Source organism: Narcine bancroftii, chromosome 3, assembly GCF_036971445.1.
Source record: "Narcine bancroftii isolate sNarBan1 chromosome 3, sNarBan1.hap1, whole genome shotgun sequence".
Taxonomy (NCBI): domain Eukaryota; kingdom Metazoa; phylum Chordata; class Chondrichthyes; order Torpediniformes; family Narcinidae; genus Narcine; species Narcine bancroftii.
In genome coordinates, this window is record NC_091471.1 from 40,527,686 (window position 1) to 40,549,517 (window position 21,832).

General features: G+C 40.4%; 1 protein-coding gene across 4 annotated transcripts in view; it reads left to right on the forward strand.

The window, feature by feature from the left end:
- The window catches only part of smad4b (SMAD family member 4b), a 179,902-nt gene that overhangs the window by 19,129 nt on the left and 138,941 nt on the right, over positions 1-21,832 (forward strand). For 3 of the 4 annotated variants that reach the window (XM_069923907.1, XM_069923908.1, XM_069923905.1), the window contains exon 2: positions 4,651-5,088. In XM_069923907.1, the coding sequence (XP_069780008.1) occupies positions 4,849-5,088 (240 nt within the window). In that variant the 5' untranslated portion in view covers positions 4,651-4,848. Of the gene's footprint in view, positions 1-4,650; positions 5,089-21,832 lie in introns of those variants that run through there. The other variant, XM_069923909.1, reaches the window with a different exon arrangement.

The window sequence follows — 21,832 nt, forward strand, 5'->3', positions numbered from 1 at the left end:
TCACTTCACATGGGAAGAGGTATCCGTCCTGGTCCTCTGCTTTTCTACACAGAGGAGAGTTGGGAAGCACTCTGGCATCATGTGTGCGGCCTGGCCACCCCACAAACATCTGAGAAGTTGTAACATGAATGGAAATCACACAGTGAAGTTATAGTCATTTGCAATGTGATGTGATAAAGATCAATAGAGGCTTAACTCACCAGAATCTGGTCAACCACTGCTTGCAGGACCACCGAGTGCCACCCTTTGCAATTGTAGTAGGCTGCAGCATCCACGCTGGGTGCGATAATGGGAATGTGTGAACCATCAATGGCACCAGCACACATTGGGTATCCCCTTTGCGTGAAGCCATCAATGATCTAGAGACATGTTCCACTTGGCAGGGAGATGAAATGTTTACCGAGGAACTTCCTCAAGGCGGCAGTCACCTCCTGCAGCACCATGCACACGGTGCTGACGCCTATTCCAAAGATGGTACTGATGGACCGATACTAATAATGGGTGGCCTACCACCACAAGGCCACAGCTAATCGACGTCCAGGCTCCAATGGCCAAATTACAGATTGCCAAGAAGTATTTAAAAGAGCCTGCAGAATTCTGGAAAAAAAAAACTTGTGGACAGATGAGACCAAGATGAACGTGTATCAGAGTGATGCCAAGTGCAAAGTGTCGTACCCAGACTACTGCCCAGTAGCACTAACTTCTACTGTGATTAAATGCTTTGAGAGGCTGGTCATGGCCAGAATTTAACATGTACCTAAGCAAAGATCTGGACCTGCTGCAATTTGCCTATTGTCAAAATCACTCCACAGCAGATGCAATATTGCTGGCTCTCCACTCAGCTCTGGGTCGCCTCAAACAGCAATTCATACATATGGCTGCAATTCATGCATATGGCTGCTCTTCATCGATTACAGCTCAGCCTTCAATACTATTATTCCCTCATTGCTGGTCAAGAAGCTACAAGCTTTAGGCTTCTATACCCACCTCTGCAACTGGATCTTTGTCTTTCTCATTGGAAGACCACAGTCAGTATGAATTGGAAATGACGTCTCCACCTCACTGATTATCCATACAGCCTTACCCCAAGGATGCGTGCTTAGCCCACCGTTGAACTCATTATACACCCATGACTGTATGTCCAGTACAATTCCAAAGTCCTCTACAAGTTTGCTGATGACACCACAGTTATCAGAAGAATCAGAAACAGCAATGAGGAAGTGTACAGGAGGGAGATAGATCAACTTGTTGAATGGTGTAACAACACTAGCCTTGTGCTCGATGTCAGCAAAACCAAAGAGATGATTGTGGACTTCAGCAGGAAGTCAGGGGAACATTACCCAGTCCTCAATGAGGGCTCAATAGTGGAAATGGTCAAGAACTTCAATTTCCTGGGTGTCAGCATCTCTGGGGAACTGTATGGAGCCTCCTTGTTGATGGAATCACAAGGAAGGCTCGTCAGCGGCTATACTTTGTGAGATGTCTGAGGGGCTTCAGTGTGACACTGAAGACTCTCGTAAACTTCTACATGTGAAAAGCATTCTGGAGGTGCCAATTCTCAGGACAAGAATAAACTCCAGAGGGTTGTTAACTTGGCCTGTGGCATCACAGGGACCTGACTTCACTCCATTGAGGATACTTACATGAGGTGGTGTCTTAAAAAGCAGCCTCTATCCTCAAGAGGCCATGGCCTCTTCACTTTGCTACCATTGTGGGGGTGGGGTGGGGAAGGGAAGAGAAAGATACAGGAGCTTAAAGATGAGCACTCAGTGACAGCTTCTTCCCCTCTGCCATCGGATTTTTATGGTGCCCTGGAATGAAGGGACAATGTATAAAAATATTGTAGTTTTTGCATGGTTAAATCAAAATGTATACAAATATCCTTGGAATGTGCACTTTCATTGCATGTGACTTGTTTGATTACAAATTGAAAACTAAGGAGCACAGAAGCAAATAAACATGGAGGGCAATATATATCATTTGTGTGTAGGGTGTATTATCTATATGCGCACCATGGCCTTGTGGATGTGCTGTTTTGTTGAGTTGTATGTATTCATACAATCAGATGACAATAAACTGACTTGAACTGGCTAATAGAGTCATTTGCAATTCCTCCAAGTTTTTGATGGCCCTTGATATCTCCATGCAGATACACCAATTCTCGGTGTTGCTTCAAGGTGTTGAGGAATACTAATTTATCAGCTGAAGGAGACGATTTCTTGGACTTTGACCTTGGACACAACATTTCCTAGTCAATGTAAATTGACTGGAGGGCTATCCCCTCTTTCTCCATTGAGTTGCTATCTCTAATGGGTCAATACCTGGGGAAGAAATGTAACCAGGGATTGTGATGGAGAAGTATTTAATGTAACTGAATTGTTTCTGTAAGATCTATGCCTGGCGATTGTTTAACTAGCTGGCGACAGACCACTCAGTTTTTTATAGAATCATAGTCATACAGCGTAGAAAAAGGCCGTACAACCGAACTTGCCCATGCCGACAAAAATAACCCACCTGCACGAGTTCACCTGCCTGTTTTTTGCCCATATCCCTCTTAACTGATCCTATCTATTTATCTGTCAATTTTTTTTATCAACCACCTCTGCATCCTGTTCACACCTTCACCACCCCCTGTATATTTGTTTTTAAAAAAAAACGTTACTCTTCAGGATCCTGTTAAAGCTCTCTCTCCCCTCAAATCTATGCTCTCTGGTTACTGAAATCCCTACTCTGGGCAAAAAAAACTGTTTGCCTAACCTATTCCCCTCATTATTTTATGTATCTCTTTGAGATCACCCCTCACTGTCCTGTGCTCCCAAGGAATAAAGCCTGAGCCTGCTCAACCACCTTGTAGCTCAAGGCCCTGAATCCCAGCAACATCCTTGTAAATTTTCTCTGCACCCTGTCCAGGTTGACAACATCTTTCCTGCAGCACAGTGACCAAAACTGAACACATTATTTCAAATGCTCTGATGAAGGACAATGTGCTGAAAGCCATTTTGACCACTCTATATACCTTGACACTACTTTCAAGATACTGTGTTCCTGTACTCCTCAATCCCTCTCCTTCAAAATGCTCGCCAGATCCCTTCCATTCATTGTGTAGATCATCCCCATGTCAGACTTCCCAAAAGGTAGCACCTCGCATTTCTCTGTATTTCTGTTTTTATCAAACATTCTTTTGCCCTCCTGCCCAACCAATCCAGATCCTGCTGCAATCTTTGGCAATGGCCTTCACTGTCTACAATACCAGCCACTTTAAAGTCATCCACAAATTTGCTAATTGTGCCATGCATGTTTTCATCTACATAATTGCAGCAATAGGCCCAGCACATCATTACTCTTGGGCCTTCAGCCCGAAAAACAAACTTGACCGTCACCCTCTGCTTTCTTCCATGAAGCTACTTTTTTGTCTTTTCTGTCTTTAGGTTCCCATGTGACCTAACCTTTCAGAACAGCTTTTTTTTTTAATGCCTAGTTGAAATCCATGTGTACAACAATATTCACAGTTCTGCCCACATCAACCTTGGTCATATCTTAAAAAAAAAACTGATAAGATTGTCAGACATCACCTCTCACTTGCAAAACAGTGCTGACCATTCCTAATTAGCTCTTGTCTGTCCAAGTGCATGTAGGTTGTTTTCCCTTAGAATGCTCTCTCTAACACCTCTTCATCTATAATACTCAAGTTTTCCAGTCCTCATGATCTCACAGTAAAAATGGAAAAGTATTCATTGAGGACACTGGTCATCTCCTCTGCCACTACAGAGTTGAAGGTATTGATTCCTGTTGGGGACTTTAACTGCATCTGGTGCTTCCAATGTGGCCTTGTCTACATCAGGGAGATTGAAACCAACCTGGAAGATTATTTAATTGGGGACCTTCACTCTATCTGTTGCAACAGCAAAGATCTCTCTAGTGGCCAATCACTTCAATTCCACACAACATTGTTACATGGCTTCATGTACAACCAAATTGAGGCCACATGCAAGTTGGAGAAACAACATCTTGTATTCCGTCTCACCAGTCTCTAACCAGTATTGGTTTATCCAATTTTCATTAACCACCTTCTCCTGTTTTTCTTTCCCTCATCCCTCTGTCTCCTTCCTCCAGTTCTCCATTCCTTCCATTCTCCTATCAGGACTACTTTCTTAGCCCTCTGTCCTTTCCCCATCACTTCTTGGCTTTCTCTCCTACCTTCCCACCTGTATCCTCCTATTAGCCCGTGCTCCTTACCCCTCCTCCCCTGCTACCCCCACTTTTTTTATTCGTCTGCCTGATTATCGACATTCCTGATGAAGGGCTTAGGCCCAAAGTGTCAACTGACTTTTGTTTCCTATGGATGCTGCGTGACCTGTTGAGTTTCTACAGCATTTTTGTGCACTGCAGCAAACCCCAGCATCTGCATATTTTCTCCTCTAATTTGCTTTGAATATTTGGAGGTCCCCAACAAGACATAATATATGGTATTTGTGAGGAGGCCTTTTCATGGTCAAATGAGCTGAGATTGCCAAGGTTGTCTGAATCCATTGATGTGGTATGAGCAGATTTGATTTCTGTAAATTGTATTCCATGGATTTAAATGCCAGTTTGGGAAAATCAAAATTATAAATTGTTTGTGACTTGTGTTCTTTCTGGTTTCTTTTCAAGGTTTCTCCAAGGAAATCTTCACCTGAACCATTTCTTTGCTGCCTTTTAAGTTCTCACTGCAGCTGATGTGCTGAGCCTCGTACCTTTCAGTACACAAGAATATAAATCACAAGAAAGAACAATTAAAAATAGGAAGGAAGAGTAAACTCTAAAAGACTATACGTTTGAGGACAAAGAACTGATTAAAAGATCAGCAACATGTCTATCACAAATACCCCAACTAGTAATGATGCTTGCCTGAGCATTGTACACAGTTTAATGTGTCATCGACAAGGCGGAGAAAGTGAAACTTTTGCCAAGAGAGCCATTGAGAGCTTGGTCAAAAAGCTGAAGGAAAAAAAAGATGAGCTTGATTCATTAATCACAGCTATAACAACAAATGGAGCTCACCCCAGCAAGTGTGTCACAATACAGAGAACACTGGATGGAAGGCTTCAGGTAAGTGCTCAGAGGACAACTAATATGAGTGGAATACCATATAAACATCCCAATAAAATTTCAGAACAAGTCAGAGGGAGTTTATTGATTCATTGGCATATGCAGAAATGAGATAATCAGGTTGAAATTCCATATTAGTTTATTTTCATCAGAACAACTTTTTATTTTGGTTAACAGTTCAGATCTCGTTGACTTTAAAATATTGACTAGGTCAGCATGAATGAGGTGGGCCGAAGGACCTGTTCTGTGCTTTGATTAGTGCATGTGCTCTCAGTCTGTATCAATATGATTTATTGTTGATGCTAATCTTTTATCTCAGTACAACTCTGGTATATTAATCCTGTATTCTACGATTCCCTCCTTATGCTCTGATTTCACAGTAGACTATAGATGGTTTGCAATGTTACACTTTAAATTTTGTAAATCAGCTGCCTCTAACTGTTAAGAGTTCAATTGTTTGTCCAAGACACTTATTTGCTCTATTTCTTTCTTGTGTTTTTTATTTAAAGGCCATTTAATCACATGACGTTCAAAGATCCTTTGTTCTCTTTGAATCTAAGAAACTTGGGAAGAGAGGAAATTTAGCCCCTCATATCTCTTTCTTCATCAAATTTCTATCAACTTTACCTTTTTAATTAACTCTTCTTTGGCTTGGCTTCGCTGACGAAGATTTACGGAGGGGTAATGTCCACGTCAGCTGCAGGCCTGGCTTTAATATTTTCAGACCTGGTTCTAGACTTTTCCATAGCTTCTTTCGCACTTGCATGAGGACCCAGGAATTAAATGTCAGTCAACCTAAAAAAAAATGGTCTAGTGTGAAAGGAAAATCCTCTCATGCCAGGGAAGACTGCCTCAACCCCTAGTACAATCCCCGCCATCTGCAGTCACCGGTGTTGCAATCAAGCAAGTGTAGAATGGGCAATTGTATTCTGGGATAGAAATGACCCAAGTTTTTGTAGTGAGTGCAGGAACGTGAAGGAAGAAAAGATTAAAGTGAAGGTATAAACTGTACCATGGGAAAGTTGCAGTGAGATAGAGAGCAATAGTGGGCAGTTTTTAAGAAGTGTGGGAAAGTGGGTAGTGCTATAGCGCACAATTTGTAAAGCGATGGTGGACCTAACTTCCCAGAATGCCATGCGGCAGAGAAACCCCTCCATGAGGGCTCCATGCATGCAGCCTTTTCTCTGCCACATGGAATTCTAGGAGAGCAGGTCTGCTATCGCTTTTCCTATGGTATTTATAAATTGTATGCTTTAGCACTACCAATGTTCCCATGCTGTTTAAAAATTGTCTGCTATTGCTATTTATTGCTAGCAATTTCCCACGGTCCCTTAAAAAGGTTTATATAGGTCGGGACAACATAAAGCTTAATTATGTTATAATTAATTTTGTTCAAATATATGATAATACATTGATCAGGATTTAGGGCAGGTCACTGTCGCTCGATGCATCATGACATCACTGGTAGAAGGTAGAACAGTCCTAACCCTGGGGATGGCTCCTTGCAATTGTGAACACGTTAAGAGTGGTCAAATATGAACAGCAAAAACCCCAGTTAAGAGTGGTCAAATATGAACAGCAAAAGCGCTATAAAATTTAGTTGGACACAAGTATGAAAGGGGCTAATGACTGAAACCTTCTCTGCTGTTTGATGGTTAATTTTTTTTCTCTACTTGAAAATTTCAATCACCGTCCTTAATCTAAGTTCCAGGGAATGTAACACAAGTCCTTGTAATTTAACCCATTCCATTCAGTTAAGTGTGCTGTTTAGTTTATTTTTCCTACTGTTTTGCATATTTACTTTGTTTGCATATGTACTGTAATAATAGAGGGGAAGCTAGGACATGTTTTTCTCTCCTTGTAGACAGTTCTTTGCAGGCTATAAGTTAACAGCTCACTGATTTGAATACCTGCCCATTTTCCTGACTGTTCTACACAACAAACCAATTTCATAATGAGAATTTTTTTTTTGAGCCTCAACTTAAGTTTCTTATGAAGGATTTTTGAAAGCTCATATGATTAAATGTCTATAAACATTCCAACAACAATTCAATTAGTTACAACGGTGTTGGAATTTATAGATTGTTGATGAGTTGTTTGAACACCATATTCTACACACATCTTATTAATCAAAGTGGTTGATGCCTGAAGCCAGCAAATCTAGGAAACCACAAAGGCACTCAATGTCTCTTAACTCTAAGAAGTCTGAGGAGATTTGGCATGTCATTAAATACTTTATCAAGTATACTGGGGAAAATGTACTGACTGGTTGCGTTATGGTTATTTCAGTCCTAGGAATGCAGAGGGTAATAAACTGAGTCCATCACAGGCTCCAACGTCCTATATTCCACCATTTGAGATGCTGTCTCTGAAAGGCAGCCAACATTTTAAAGGACCTGTATTACCCTGGTCACAACCTCTTCTCACTGCCGCCATCAGGAAGAAGGTTCAAAAGCCTGAAATCTCCAAATTCAAGAACCGTTTTGTTCCAATGGCTATCAAGCTATTAAACCTCCCTTTACTACCCCACCTTTACCACCCTTATAAGCTGCTCCAACGCCACAAAAAGACTGCAATATTGAAATATTTTTATTCAATGCTATCATTGTGAATATTATATACCTTTTGTATTTATCCCTTTCTGTACTGTATACCACGGCAGTAAGTTTTTACTAAATACCTGTGTGCTCTTTAATCTTTTTAGGCAGCAATTAAGAATTTTGAGAGATGTAATTACTGTTTTTCCAATTAATTTGCCTTAAAATGCAATGTAATATATGGTTAATATGAAGAAGTTCAGTACATGGTGGTAGGGTGTGGGTGGGTGAGATTTGGGCAGGGAAGATTTTAGGCACGAACATCCCCTTGTCAGAATTGGTGGCTGTGAAACTTACTTGAGAATCCACCTGGTCTCTTTGAAGTAAATCTTGTCTAGCTATCATGTCTTCAAGCCCAAAACAATGCCTTAGATTCTTCAATGTCTGAGCAACCCACTTATTCCTGCAGTGGCATAACAACAAAGAATCTTCTGCACCATGGATGTGCCTTCACTGTTTAAGGCACTGGTTCACTTATCAAAGGTATTTAAAGAATTGTAATAATTGGCTTCACCAGTGAACCAAGTTCTGAAATAGGCTTTTTTTGTTAAAAGGAGAACGTTTCAGGAATAAGTTATCTGATTTGGGATGAAAGTTACTAGATGAATTACACATTAGAATTTGGTTAGAACTTTATTGAAGGTTTGGTGCTGGAAAGCAATACCAAGTTGAGCAATAAGCTCAGATCTTTGAAGAGGAGAAGAGGCATGAGTGGTTGAATGGCATATTTGAGTTTCCACTTTTTATTGAACATATTATTTATGACACACAAAAGGGTATTTGGTTCATTTCAGTCACATTCCCTTATGGCCTTTCAGAGCATTACCTCTCTCATGCTTGTGAATGTCTTTTTAAAAAATTAAAAAAAATTTTTCACACTATGAACCATACTAACCAAAATACACACAAACATTTCCCTCTTGAATATACACAGTGTCACGTTCTCCCCTTCCCCCTCTCCCTTCCCTCCCTCCTTCACCCCACCCCTACCCACTCAACATTCAACCTATATGATACATTAAACCCATTAAACAATGTCATCACACAATGAAAATAAACAAGAAATTTGAGTCTTCTACTTTTACATACTGGGTCAGTTCATTTCGTGTTCTCCTTCTGTCATTTTAGATGGTGGAGGTCTGCGGTAGAACTTCTCTGTTGTGTTCCATGTACGGTTCCCAAATTTGTTCGAATACTGAGATGTTATTTTTTTTTCCCAATGGAATACATTTATTCATTTCTATGTATCATTGCTGTATTCTCAGGCAATCTTCTAATTTCCAGGTTGACATAATACATTTTTTTGCTACAGCTAAGGCTATCATAATAAATCTTTTTTTGTGCTCCATCCAACTCAAGTCCAAGTTCTTCACTTCTTGTATTACTTAGAAGAAAGATCTCTGGATTTTTTGGTATGTTGCTTTTTGTGATTTTATTTAATACCTGGTTTAGATCTTCCCAAAACTTTTCCACTTTCTCACATGCCCAAATTGCATGTACTGTTGTTCCCGTTTCCTTCTTACAACGAAAACATCTGTCTGATACTGTTGGGTCCCATTTATTTAAGTTTTGGGGCTTGATGTATAGCCTGTGTATACAATATACCATATACAATTATATTGTATCATGCGTAACCTCGTGTTTATTGAATTTCTCGTAGTTCCGGAGCATAGCTTTTCCCATGTTTCATTCTTTATCTTTAGATAAAGATCTTTATCTTTAGATCTTGTTCCCATTTTTGTTTGGGTTTACAGCTTGTCTCCTCGTTCTCTTTCCCTTGCAGTTTGATGTACATGTTTGTTATAAATCTTAGCTTCAAAATTGCACAAGAAGACGACAAAATTCATCTATTTGCCAATGATATGGCTACAATACCTGTCAGACCCGGCTAAATCTTTGGAAAAATTACAAGGAACACGAGAAAAATATGGAAGAATATCTGGTTATAAAGTAAATATGGACAAAAGTGAGATAATGCCATTGACACATTTTGAACATGAAAGATACCAAAAACGAAGTAAATCTCTAAAGGAAAGGTTATCTATTGTGAAAGGGATTAGTTGATTTTGTGTCATATTAATTTTGGTAGTTGGTAATTTGTTTTATTCCTTTCTATATGAATCTTCTTCCAAATGTTGAGCAGATGGTGCAGTACTGGTGAATTCGTATGTTGCACCAGCTTTTCATCCCACTGAAATAGCATATGTTCAGGTACCTTCTCCCCTATTTTATCTAGCTCTAATCTGGTCCAATCTGGTTTTTCCCTTGTTTGATAAAAATCTGATAGGTATCTTAATTGTGCTGCTCTATAATAATTCTTAAAGTTTGGTAGCTGTAAGCCCCCTTGTTTGTAACATTCTGTTAATTTATCTAGCGCTATCCTCAGTTTCCCCCCTTTCCATAAGAATTTCCTTATTATTTTCTTTAGCTCCTTAAAGAATTTCTCTGTTAGGTGAATTGGTAACGATTGAAATAGGTATTGTATCCTTGGGAAGATATTCATTTTAATGCAATTTACCCTTCCTATCAGTGTTAGTGGTAAATCTTTCCCATGTTCGAAGTCGTCTTGTAATTTCTTCATTAATGGCTGATAATTAGTTTGTATAGATGGCCTAGATTATTATCTAGTTGTATACCTAGGTATCGAATTGCTTGTGTTTGCCATCTAAATGGTGATTCTTTCTTAAACTTTGTGAAATCCGCATTATTCATTGCCATTGCTTCACTTTTATTTGCGTTGATCTTGTACCCTGATACTTCTCCATATTCCTTCAATTTCTTATGTAATTCTTTCATTGATATATCTGGTTCTGTTAAGTATACTATGATGTCATCTGCAAATAGACTGATTTTATATTCCTTCTCTTTTATTTTTATCCCTCTTATTTTATTTTCTGTTCTTATCAGTACTGCCAGTGGTTCTATAGCTAACGTGAACAGTGAGGGAGATAGTGGACATCCCTGCCTCGTTGATCTGCTTAATTTAAATTGGCTTGATATATATCCATTTACTGTCACCTTCGCCAATGGTCCCTTATATAATGCTTTAATCCAATTAATATATTTCTCTGGTAGGTTGAACCTCTGTAGTACTTTGAATAAATAATTCCATTCTACTCTGTCAAAGGCTTTCTCTGCGTCTAAGGCAACTGCCACCTTTTGCGTCTTGTTTCGTTGTACTGCATGGATTAAGTTAATGAACTTACAGATATTGTCCGTTGTTCGTCTTTTCTTAATAAATCCAGTTTGATCTAGTTTTACTATTTTTGGTACACAGTTGGCCAATCTGTTTGCTAATAGTTTAGCTATTATCTTATAACCTGTGTTAAGTAGAGATATTGGTCTTTACGATGCTGGTGTTAATGGATCTTTCCCCATCTTTGGTATTACTGTAATTATTGCTGTTTTGCATGAATCTGGCATGTTTTGTGTTTCTTCAATCTGGTTCATTACTTCCAGGAGAGGAAGAATTAATAAGTCTTTAAATGTTTTATAAAATTCTATTGGGAGTCCATCCTCTCCCGGCATTTTATTGTTCGGTAGTTTTTTTAATATATCCTGTATTTCCTCTATTTCATATGATTTTATTAATTTATTTTGCTCCTCTTGCAATTTCGGTAGTTCAATTTTAGCTAGAAACTCATCTATTTTGTCTTCTTTCCCTTCGTTCTCAGTTCGATATAGTTGCTTGTAGAATTCCTTGAAGTTTTCATTGATCTCCATTGTGTTATATGTAATTTGTTTGTCCTTTTTTCCTTGATGCCAATACCGTTCTTTTAGTTTGTTCTCTCTTAAGCTAGTATCTTGTTCATTTTTTCTCCTAGCTCATAAAATTTCTGTTTTGTCTTCATTATGTTCTTCTCCACCTTGTATGTTTGTAGTGTTTCATATTTTATTTTTTTGTCTGCCAATTCTCATCTTTTTGTTGTATCTTCCCTTATTGCTAATTCTTTTTCTGTACTTGCTATTTCCCTTTCCAGCTGTTCTATTTCCCGATTGTAGTCCTTCTTCATCTTAGTTACATAACTTATTATCTGCCCTCTGATGAATGCTTTCATTGCATCCCATAGTATAAATTTATCTTTCACTAATTCCGTATTTATTTCAAAGTACATTTTAATTTGTCGCTCAATGAATTCTCTAAAATCCTGTCTTTTAAGTAGCATGGAGTTTAATCTCCATCTATACGTTCTTGGTGGGATGTCCTCCAGCTCTATTGCTAATAACAGGGGTGAGTGATCCAATAACAATCTAGCTTTATATTCCGTTTTCCTAACTCTCCCTTGGATGTGGGCTGACAATAGGAACAGGTCTATCCTTGAGTATGTTTTATGTCTACCCGAATAATATGAGTATTCCTTCTCCTTTGGGTGTTGTCTCCTCCATATATCCAAAAGTTGCATTTCCTGCATCGATTTAACCATAAATTTGGTTACTTTATTCTTTCTGCTAGTCTTTTTTCCAGTTTTATCCATCTTTGAGTCCAAATTAAGGTTAAAGTCCCCTCCTATCAGTATATTCCCCTGCGTATCTGCAATCTTCAAAAAGATATCTTGCATAAATTTTTGATCCTCTTCAACAGGTGCATATACATTGAGCAAAATCCAAAATTCTGAATATATCTGACACTTTATCATTACATACCTCCCTGCTGGATCTATTATTTCCTCCTCTATTTTGAGTGGTATATTTTTATTGATTAATATAGCTACTCCTCTGGCTTTTGAATTATATGATGCTGCCGTTACGTGCCCTACCCAGTCTCTCCTTAATTTCTTGTGTTCCACTTCAGTTAGATGCGTTTCCTGCACGAATGCTATATCAATTTTTTCTTTCTTCAGTAAATTTAACACCCTCTTCCTTTTGATTTGGTTATGTATTCCGTTAATATTTATAGTCATATAGTTCAACATGGCCATTTCCTACTTTGTTTACCTCTCATTTCCATTTCCTCATCGCCACCTTCCCTTCTTATCCATTTCTGTTTTCTTTTTTTGAACACACTGTAAGTCAACACTTCTAAAACATAAAATATTTCCAGTATTCCTACATCTAAAATTCCCTCGCCGGACAACCACAACTCCCCTCTCCATTTGGATTGTGAACCCACTCGCAAGCGTCAACTGATTTCGCAGTGACTGTTATTCTCTCTCACCCAGCCCCCTCCAGAAAATACTTTTATCTTCATATATAACAAAGGTCACCCTCTTAATTCCGCCCTTACTTCCTTTCTTCCCCTTCTTAGTTCTTACTTATACATTATTTTTCTTCTTTATATGAAGTTTGTCGTCATTCTTGTTCTTGTTACATCTCTTCATCTCTCTGTCTGTTTTCCAGGCGTTCTGCAAATTCTCGTGCTTTTTCCGGATCCGAGAACAGTCTGCTTTGCTGCCCCAGGATAACTATTTTAAGCACCGCTGGATATCTTAACATAAATTTATAGCCTTTCTTCCATAGGATTGATTTTACTGCGATAAACTCCTTCCTCTTCTTCAGGAGCTCAAAACTTATGTCTGGGGAGAAATTTTTTTTGACCTTTGTATTCCAGTGGCTTTTTGTCTTCTCTCATTTTTTTCATTGCCTTCTCCAATATATTTTCTCTTGTCGTATATCTCAGGAATTTTACTAGAATGGATCTTGGTTTTTGTTGTGGCTGTGGTTTTGGGGCTAATGTTCGGTGTGCCCTTTCTATTTTCATTCCTTCCTGTATTTCTGGTATTCCTAGGACCCTGGGGATCCATTCTTTTATAAATTCTTTCATATCTTTGCCTTCTTCATCTTCCTTAAGGCCCACTATCTTTATATTGTTTCTCCTATTATAGTTTTCCATTATATCCATCTTCTGAGCTAACAACTCCTGTGTTTCTTTAACTTTTTTATCAGATTCTTCCAATTTCTTTTTTAAGTCGTCCACTTCCATTTCTACGGCTGTTTCTTGTTCTTCCACCTTGTCTACTCTTTTCCCTATTTCTGTCATGACCATCTCTAATCTACTCACTTTTTCTTCTGTACCTTTTATTCTTCTTTATATTTCATTAAATTCTCGTGTCTGCCATTCTTTTACTGCTTCAATATATTCTTCAAAAAATATTCTATCTATGTACAGTCCATTCCCTTTATCTTCTATTTCTCTGCGCAGAGATTGATGTTATCGCTCCTCTTCCCCTGTGTTCACTCCAGGACCTGTGTCCTCTACCTCTCTTCGTTGTATCTGTGTCTCTTCTGACTTTCTTGTTGGGCTGTTTATCTCAGTTTGCTGGGTATATTTTTTTTAATGGTGTCTTGATGTTGGTCCTTTTCCTCTGGGCTGGTCATCTGCTGTGTCTCTGATTTCCTTTTTTCATTCTCCTCCCTCCCGTTCCCATTATTTTCTATATCTCCCCGCTGGGAGCCCTGCAGTCAAGTCTTTCTCAGCTGTTCAAGCTGTGGAGTGGAACTCCACAGCTGATCCCCCCCTCCTGTCGGTGTTGTCTTTGTCGTGCGCATCGCGCATGCGCGGTTGCGCACCTCTGTTTGGCTCCGTGAGCCATCCTTGTAATCCTGCGTTCGGTGGGTCGCAACCCTTCGGGGTTTCCACTGACCTCAGGGAGTGGGCTCCTCTTTCCATGGTGGGTCCCTGCTTCTTCGTACAGGTAAGGCCTTCACCTTTCTCTTGTGGCGTCTTTCCTTCTTCTTTTCTTCCCGTTGTTTTTGGCTTTTCTTTCTTTGGTGCCATTTCCTCCACACCTTTATTTATTATTTGTTGTGGTTTGTGTGTCTGTGGCTTTGCTTTTTCTTTACTTTTTTCCTTCTTTTCTGGAGAGGGCTGGTATGCTCCTACCGGCCACTACTCCATCACGTGACTCCTCCTGTGAATGTCCTTTTGATCTGATGCGTCACTGCGTATGTTGGGGGTAGTTTACCTTTAGCGAGGGATCACCTAGCTAATTGGCTTGGTGGGAGGAGATAGATGGAAGTAGTGAAGGAGTAAAACATGAAAGTGCAGACACTGAGCTAAAACCAAAGCTGGAGAAACTGATCAGGTCAAATAGTGACAAAGATAAAGATATGTAATCAATGTTTTGGGCTTGAGCCCTCATCAAGGTATGATGTAGTGGAAGGTAGTTTCTCAGCTTGAAAAATTATAGGCCAGTTAGTCTCTCATCAATGAGTTGCTCACACAGCACAAAAACAGATTGGAAGACTGTGACTAGATGTTGTGCCTCGTGGATCTGTGCAGATCCACTGTTTTTCAACTGTATTAACAATTTGGATGACAGTGAAGTGTATCATGGATAGTATGGTTGTGAATGACATCAAAATGGATGTTATAATTAAGTAGGTTGGATAAATTTACAACCAGATCTTGATCAACTGGGGAAGTACGCAAAGCAATGATGGATGAAATTTAACTTTGTGTGAGGTGATGTATTTTAGTAAGTCAAACGAAGGTTGGACTAGTATTGTAAATGGCAGGACTCTGGAGATTGTTGTGGGGAAAAAGAAGACTTACATGTACATATTTCCCTGAAAATGGTGACATAGGTGGGTGAAGGTGTTTGGCACCCTTGCCTGCACTTGTAGAAGAATTGAGTACAGGAGTAGGACCTCATTATAACAGTACCAGTCATTGGTGAGCCTACATTTAGACTATTGCATGCAATTGTGGTTGCCCATTAATATTAAGGATGCCATGAAACTGCAAATGATGAAGAAAAGATTCACAAAGATTTTGCCAGGTCTGGAGGGCTTGAGTTGTAAGGATAGGCTGTATCTCGATTCCCTAGAGCACAGGAGGATGAGGGGTGATAACATGGAGGAGTGTAAAATCACAAGAGGCATAATTGCGGAAAAGTTTTTTTTTCTAGGGTAGGGTTATCTAAATCAAGTTGGCATAGATTTGAGGTGAGAAGGAAAAGTTTGAAAGGGACCTGAGGACTGTCTTCCTCACAGAAGCGGGGGGGGGTAGGCAGATATAATGAGTCATGAGTCACTGGAGGAAGTGGAAGAGGCATGTGCTTATAACAACATTCAAACACATTTCGACAGGGATATAGATATGGAAGGTTTAGAGGGTTGTGAGCAAAACGCAGGCAAATGGGACCAGTTGGGCTGAAGGCCATGTTTCTGTGATGTTTAACTGTACCATTGATGTGATGCTCTTTGGCCTATAATTTGCTGGATTTTCCCTGTTTCCCATCTTGAACAAAGGAAAATTATAGAGTACCCCCATCACCTCTCCCTTTTTCCTTCAGGTAGAAGGTACAAAAGTCTGAAGTCCACCACCTGTAGGTTCAAGATCAGTTTCTTTTCAACATCAAACAGGTTTTTGAACCTCCTATTAGATAGATAAATCACTTGGGCCAGATATGAAATTCTCTTGGACCTTGAGGGAGAGTAGTATACAAATTTTTGGGGCCATGGCTGATGCATTCAAAATGTTCTTAGCCACGGGTGAAGTGCCAGAAGATTGGAGGGTAGCTCATGTTGTCCCGCTGTTTAAAAAAAGACTCTAAAAATAAACCAGGTAATTATAGGCCAGTGAGCCTGATGTCAGTAATAGGTAAATAATTGTAAAGAGTTTTGAGGGACAGGAGATATAGGTACTTGGACAGTCATGGTCTTATTAAAGATGGTCAGCATGGGTTTATGCATGGTAGGTTGTGTTTAACAAGTCTTGTGGAGTTTTTCGAGGAGGTTACCAGAAAGGTGGATAAAAGAAAGGCTGTGGATGTTCTCTACATGGACTTTAGTAAATCCTTTGACATGGTTCCACATGGGAGATTAGTTCAGATGGTTGTGACACAGGTATTCAAGGAGAAGTGGTGAACTGTATTTGAAATTGACTGTGTGGGAGAAGGCAGAGAATGGCAGTGGATGGTGGCTTCTTGGATTGGAGGGCTGTGACCAGTGGTATGCCTCAGGGATCCATGTTGGGACCATTGTCGTTTGTTGTATACATCAGTGATCTAGGAACATAGGAAGTAGGAACAGGAGTAGGCCAAAAATGGCCCATTGAGCCTGCTCCGCCATTCAATATGATCATGGCTGATCTAATTTATGACCTAACTCCACCTACCTGCCTTCTCCCCATATCCCCTAATTCCTCTATCATGTAAAAATTTATCTAACCGAATTTTAAATATGTTTAATGAGGCAGCCTCAACCACTTCCCTGGTTAGAGAATTCCAAACATTCACTACTCTCTGGGAAAAACTATTTTTCCTCATCTCTGTCCTAAATCTACTCCCCCGAATCTTGAGACTGTGTCCTCTCGTTTTAGTTTCCCCGGCCAGCTCAAAAAACCTTCCTACATCTATCCTATCCATACCCTTCATAATCCTATATGTTTCTATAAGATCTCCTCTCATTCTTCTGAACTCGAGCGAATACAATCCTAGATGATTTAATCTTTCATCATAAGTCAACCCCTTCATCCCAGGGATCAACCTAGTAAACCTCCTCTGGACCGTCTCCAAAGCCAGTATATCCTTCCTCAAATATGGAGACCAGAACTGGACACAGTACTCCAGGTGTGGTCTCACCAGTACCTTATACAGTTGCAACATTACCTCCCTACTCCTGAATTCAATTCCTCTAGCGATGAAGGCCAACATTCCATTTGCCTTCTTAATAACCTGCTGCACCTGCAACCTAACTTTTTGCGATTCATGTACAAGCACTCCCAAGTCCCTCTGCACTACTACATGCTGTAGTTTTTCACCCTTTAAATAATATTCAGCTCTTTTATTTTCCTTGCCAAAGTGGATAACCTCACACTTACTAACATTGTACTCCATCTGCCAGACCTTTGCCCACTCATCCAGCTTAACTATATCCCTGTGCAGACTCTCCACATCCTCATTACAATTTGCTCTTCCACTCAATTTGGTGTCATCCGCAAACTTGGCTACACCACATTTTGTCCCATCCTCCAAGTCATCAATGTAAATGATGAACAGTTGTGGGCCTAACACTGACCCCTGTGGCACCCCAATTACCACTCTCTGCCAACCTGAAAAACTCCCATTTATCCCGACTCTCTGCCTCCTGTCAGACAACCAATTTTCAATTCAGGCCAATATACTTCCCCGGACTCCACTTTCCTGTAACTTATTGGTAAGTCTCTTGTGCGGCACCTTATCAAACGCTTTCTGGAAATCCAAATATACAACATCAACCTGTTCCCCTCTATCCACCGCACCCATTATATCCTCAATGAATCCTAACAAGTTTGTCAAACAAGATCTTCCCTTTCTAAAACCATGCTGCGTCTGCCTGATTGAACCCTTACATTCCAAAAGTTTCACTATTTCATCTTTAATGACGGCTTCAAGCATTTTTCCAACTACAGACGTCAAGCTAATTGGCCGATAATTTCCAGTCTTCTGCCTACATCCCTTCTTAAAAAGTGGCGTGACATTTGCTGTCTTCCAGTCTGCCGGGACCAGCCCAGAATCCAAGGAATTTTGGTATATGACCACCAATGCATCAACTGCCATTTCCTTCAGAACCCTTGGATGCATATCATCAGGACCAGGTGATTTGTCTGGCTTTAGTCCCATTAGTTTCTCCATCACTACTTCCTTTGTAACAACTATTTCATCAAGGCCCTCCCCAACATTCGCATCCTTAACTCCGCACTTGGGCATGCTGGACATGTCTTCCATCGTGAAGACTGACACAAAATATATGTTTAATGCCTCGGCCATTTCCTCATTTTTTGCTACCAGTTTTCCTTTCTCATCCTCCAAGGGTCCTATGTTAACTCTGGCCACCCTCTTCAGTTTTATATATTTATAGAATTTTTTGCTTTCTGTTTTTATATTTTGTGCCAATTTACTTTCATAATCCTTTTTCCCATTTCTTATTACCCGCTTTGTAACTCCTTGTTGTCTCTTAAAGTTATCCCAATCTTCCAGTTTCCCACTGCTCTTTGCAGCTTTGTACACCTGCGCCTTCAATTTTATACACTCCTTTATTTCCTTTGTTAACCACGGTTGATTTTTCCCTCCCTTTTTCCTGACCGGAATATATTTTTGTTGAGCATTACAAAATATTTCTTTGAAAATCTTCCACTGTTCCTCAACTGTTTCATCAATTAGCCTGTGCTCCCAGTCCACTCTGCCCAATTCCTCCCTCATCCTATCGTAGTCACCCCTGTTTAACCATAATATATTAGTTTTAGATCTATTTCCCCTTCCATCTGAATGAGAAAATCAATCATACTATGATCGCTATTTCCCAGATGGTCTCTGACTATTACATCATTTACTCTACCTATCTCATAGCACAACATTAGATCCAGGAGAACATTTTCTCTTGTGGGTTCCTTAACATGATGCTCAAGAAAGTTATCGCGGATGCATTCTATGAAGTCCTCTTCCAGACTCCCACGACCAACTTGATTTTCCCAATCTATGTGGAAGTTAAAGTCCCCCATGACTACTGCCGTATCATTATTACATGCCTCACTTATCTCTCTATTTATTTCCTGTGCCACTAAACTATTGTTATTTAGTAGGCGATAGATAACACCCACCAATAATTTTTTTCCCTTTTTTATTCTTTATCTCTATCCAAATGGACTCAACATTATGCTCTTTAGATCTTATATCATCCCTCACTACTGCCTGGAGCTCATCTTTGATAAGAGTGCAACTCCACCTCCCTTACCATCCTGTCGATCTCTTTGCAGCACCTGATACCCTTGAAAGTTTAATTCCCATTTAGGGTCCCTTGTAGCCATGTTTCCGTGATGGCGACCAAATCATAGGCATGGGTACCGATTTGCGCTTCAAGTTCACTAACCTTATTTCTAAAACTGCGGGCATTCAGATAAAGTGTCCTTATGCTCTTTGTCCTTTTAATATCTAGTGACTTCTGTAACCTTTTCTTTTGATGTTTCTGCCCACTATTTTTCTTTGTAATTTTCTTAAGATTATCATTGACCCGAAAACTCACTGCATCATCTGATTTTTTTTACTTTCTCCTCCCAACATTACTTTTCCTATTTTACTTTTCCTGGCCATTACTTTATCTTCCCTACCCTTTTCCCTATCACTCTGGTTCCCATACCCCTGCCAAATTAGTTTAAACCTTGCCCCACTGCTGTACCAAAATACTTGCCAAAATGTTGACACCTTTTGGATTTAGGTGCACCCCGTCCCTCTTGTAAAGATCATGCCTTCCCCAAAAGAGATCCCAATGATCCAAGAAGCTAACTCCTTGCCTTGTACACCAGCACCTCAGTCACACGTTCATTTTCCTTATCCTTGCATTCTTTTCATCACTTGCATTTGGAACAGGTAGTAATCCCGAGATCACCACCCTAGCGTTCCTGTCTTTCAGCTTTCGTCCCAGCTCATTGTAATCCCTTTTCTTTACCTCCTCCCTTTTCTTGCCAATGTCATTTGTACCCACATGTACCAAGACATCAGGCTGCTCTCCCTCTCCTCTCAGAATATTTTGGACCCGATTTGTGATATCTCGTACCTTTGCACCAGGGAGGCAGCACACCATGCGGGTATACTTATCTGGCTCACAGAACCTCCTGTCCGTACCCCTGACAATGGAGTCCCCAATAACTACTGCATTTCTCCTTTTCCTTTTCTTTTGCACCACTCTGCTAGGCTCATTGCCATTGTCCTAGTGCCCGTGGCCATCTTCTGCCTGGTCATCTCCCTCAACAGAATCCAACAGAACATAACTGTTGCTGAGTGGGGTAGTCACTGGTGTGCTCTCCATTTTTCTCGCTTTTTTCTTTCCCCCCCCCCTCACAGTTTCCCACTTACCTGACACGGGTTCTGGAGTATTTATCGCCCTGAAAGTTGAGTCGATTAACTCCTCACTCTCCCTTACAAGCCGCAGGTCATCAATCTGCAACTCCATATCCCTAATTCGCTCCCTTAGTAACTGCATCTCGGTACACCTGGTGCAGATGTGGCCATTTGGGAGGGTGGAGGTCACCCATTGTTCCCACATCTGACACCCAGTACAGAGCACTAACCCTATTGGCATGACTCTGAATACTCATCTTACCTTTTTTCCTTGCCTGCTTTCGCCACTGAGCTGCTCCTCGCTAGCCGCTCCCTTCTCTTTCACTCCTTTTATTGGCCCCTTGTCCAATTAACCCTGTCACTTTCAGCAAGCTCCTCCTCCTCCTCCGACTCCCAGCCGAACCAAGTAGGCCCAAGCCCCGGTAAGCCCCCGACTTTAATAGCTTACCTTCTACTCACTTTCAGCAAGCTCCTCCTCCTCTGACTCACTTTCAGCAAGCTCTTCCTCCTCTGACTCACAGCCCAACTCTTTCCAAGCTCCTCCTCCGACTCCCAGCCGAACCAGATTATGGATCTGGATGTTATGCATTGGATGAGCAAGTTTGCTGTTTATAAAAAGATAGGAGGCGCTGTGGACAGCGAGGAAGATTTTCAAAGTTTGCAGAGGGATCTGGATCAACTGGGAGAATGGGCCAGAAAGTGGCAGCTAGAGTTTAATGCAGACAAATATGAGGTGATGCATTTTGGAAGTACAAAGCAAGGTAGGGGATGTATAGTAAATGGTAAGTTATTGAAGAGTGCGGTGGAGCAGAGGGATCTAGGAGTGCAGATATACTGTTCCCTGAAGGTGGTGTTTCATGTGGATAGGGTTGTAAAGAAAGCTTTTGGTATCTTAGCCTTTATAAATTAAAGTATTGAGTATAGGAGTTGGATTGTTATGTTGGAGTTGTTTAAGATGTTGGTAAGGCCACATTTGGAATATTGTGTGCAGTTCTGGGCACCTAACTACAGGAAGGATATCAATAAGATTGAAAAGAGTGCGGAGAAGATTTACTAGAATGTTGCCAGGTCTTCAGGCGTTGAATTACTGGGAAAGATTTAAACAGATTGGAACTTTATTCCTTGGAGCGAAGAAGAATGAAAGGAGATTTAATTAAGATTTACAAGATAATGAGAGGTATAGACAGTGGATGCAGATAGGCTTTTTCTACTTAGATTGGGGAGATAAATATGAGAGGCCATGGGTTTAAGCTGAAGATGGGAGAGGTTTAGGGGGAGCATTAGAGGGTGGTGGGAGTGTGGAATGAGCTGTCATCTGCTGAGGTGAATGTGGGCTCGATTGTGTGTTCTAAGAATAAATTGGATGGGTACATGGATGCGAGAGGACTG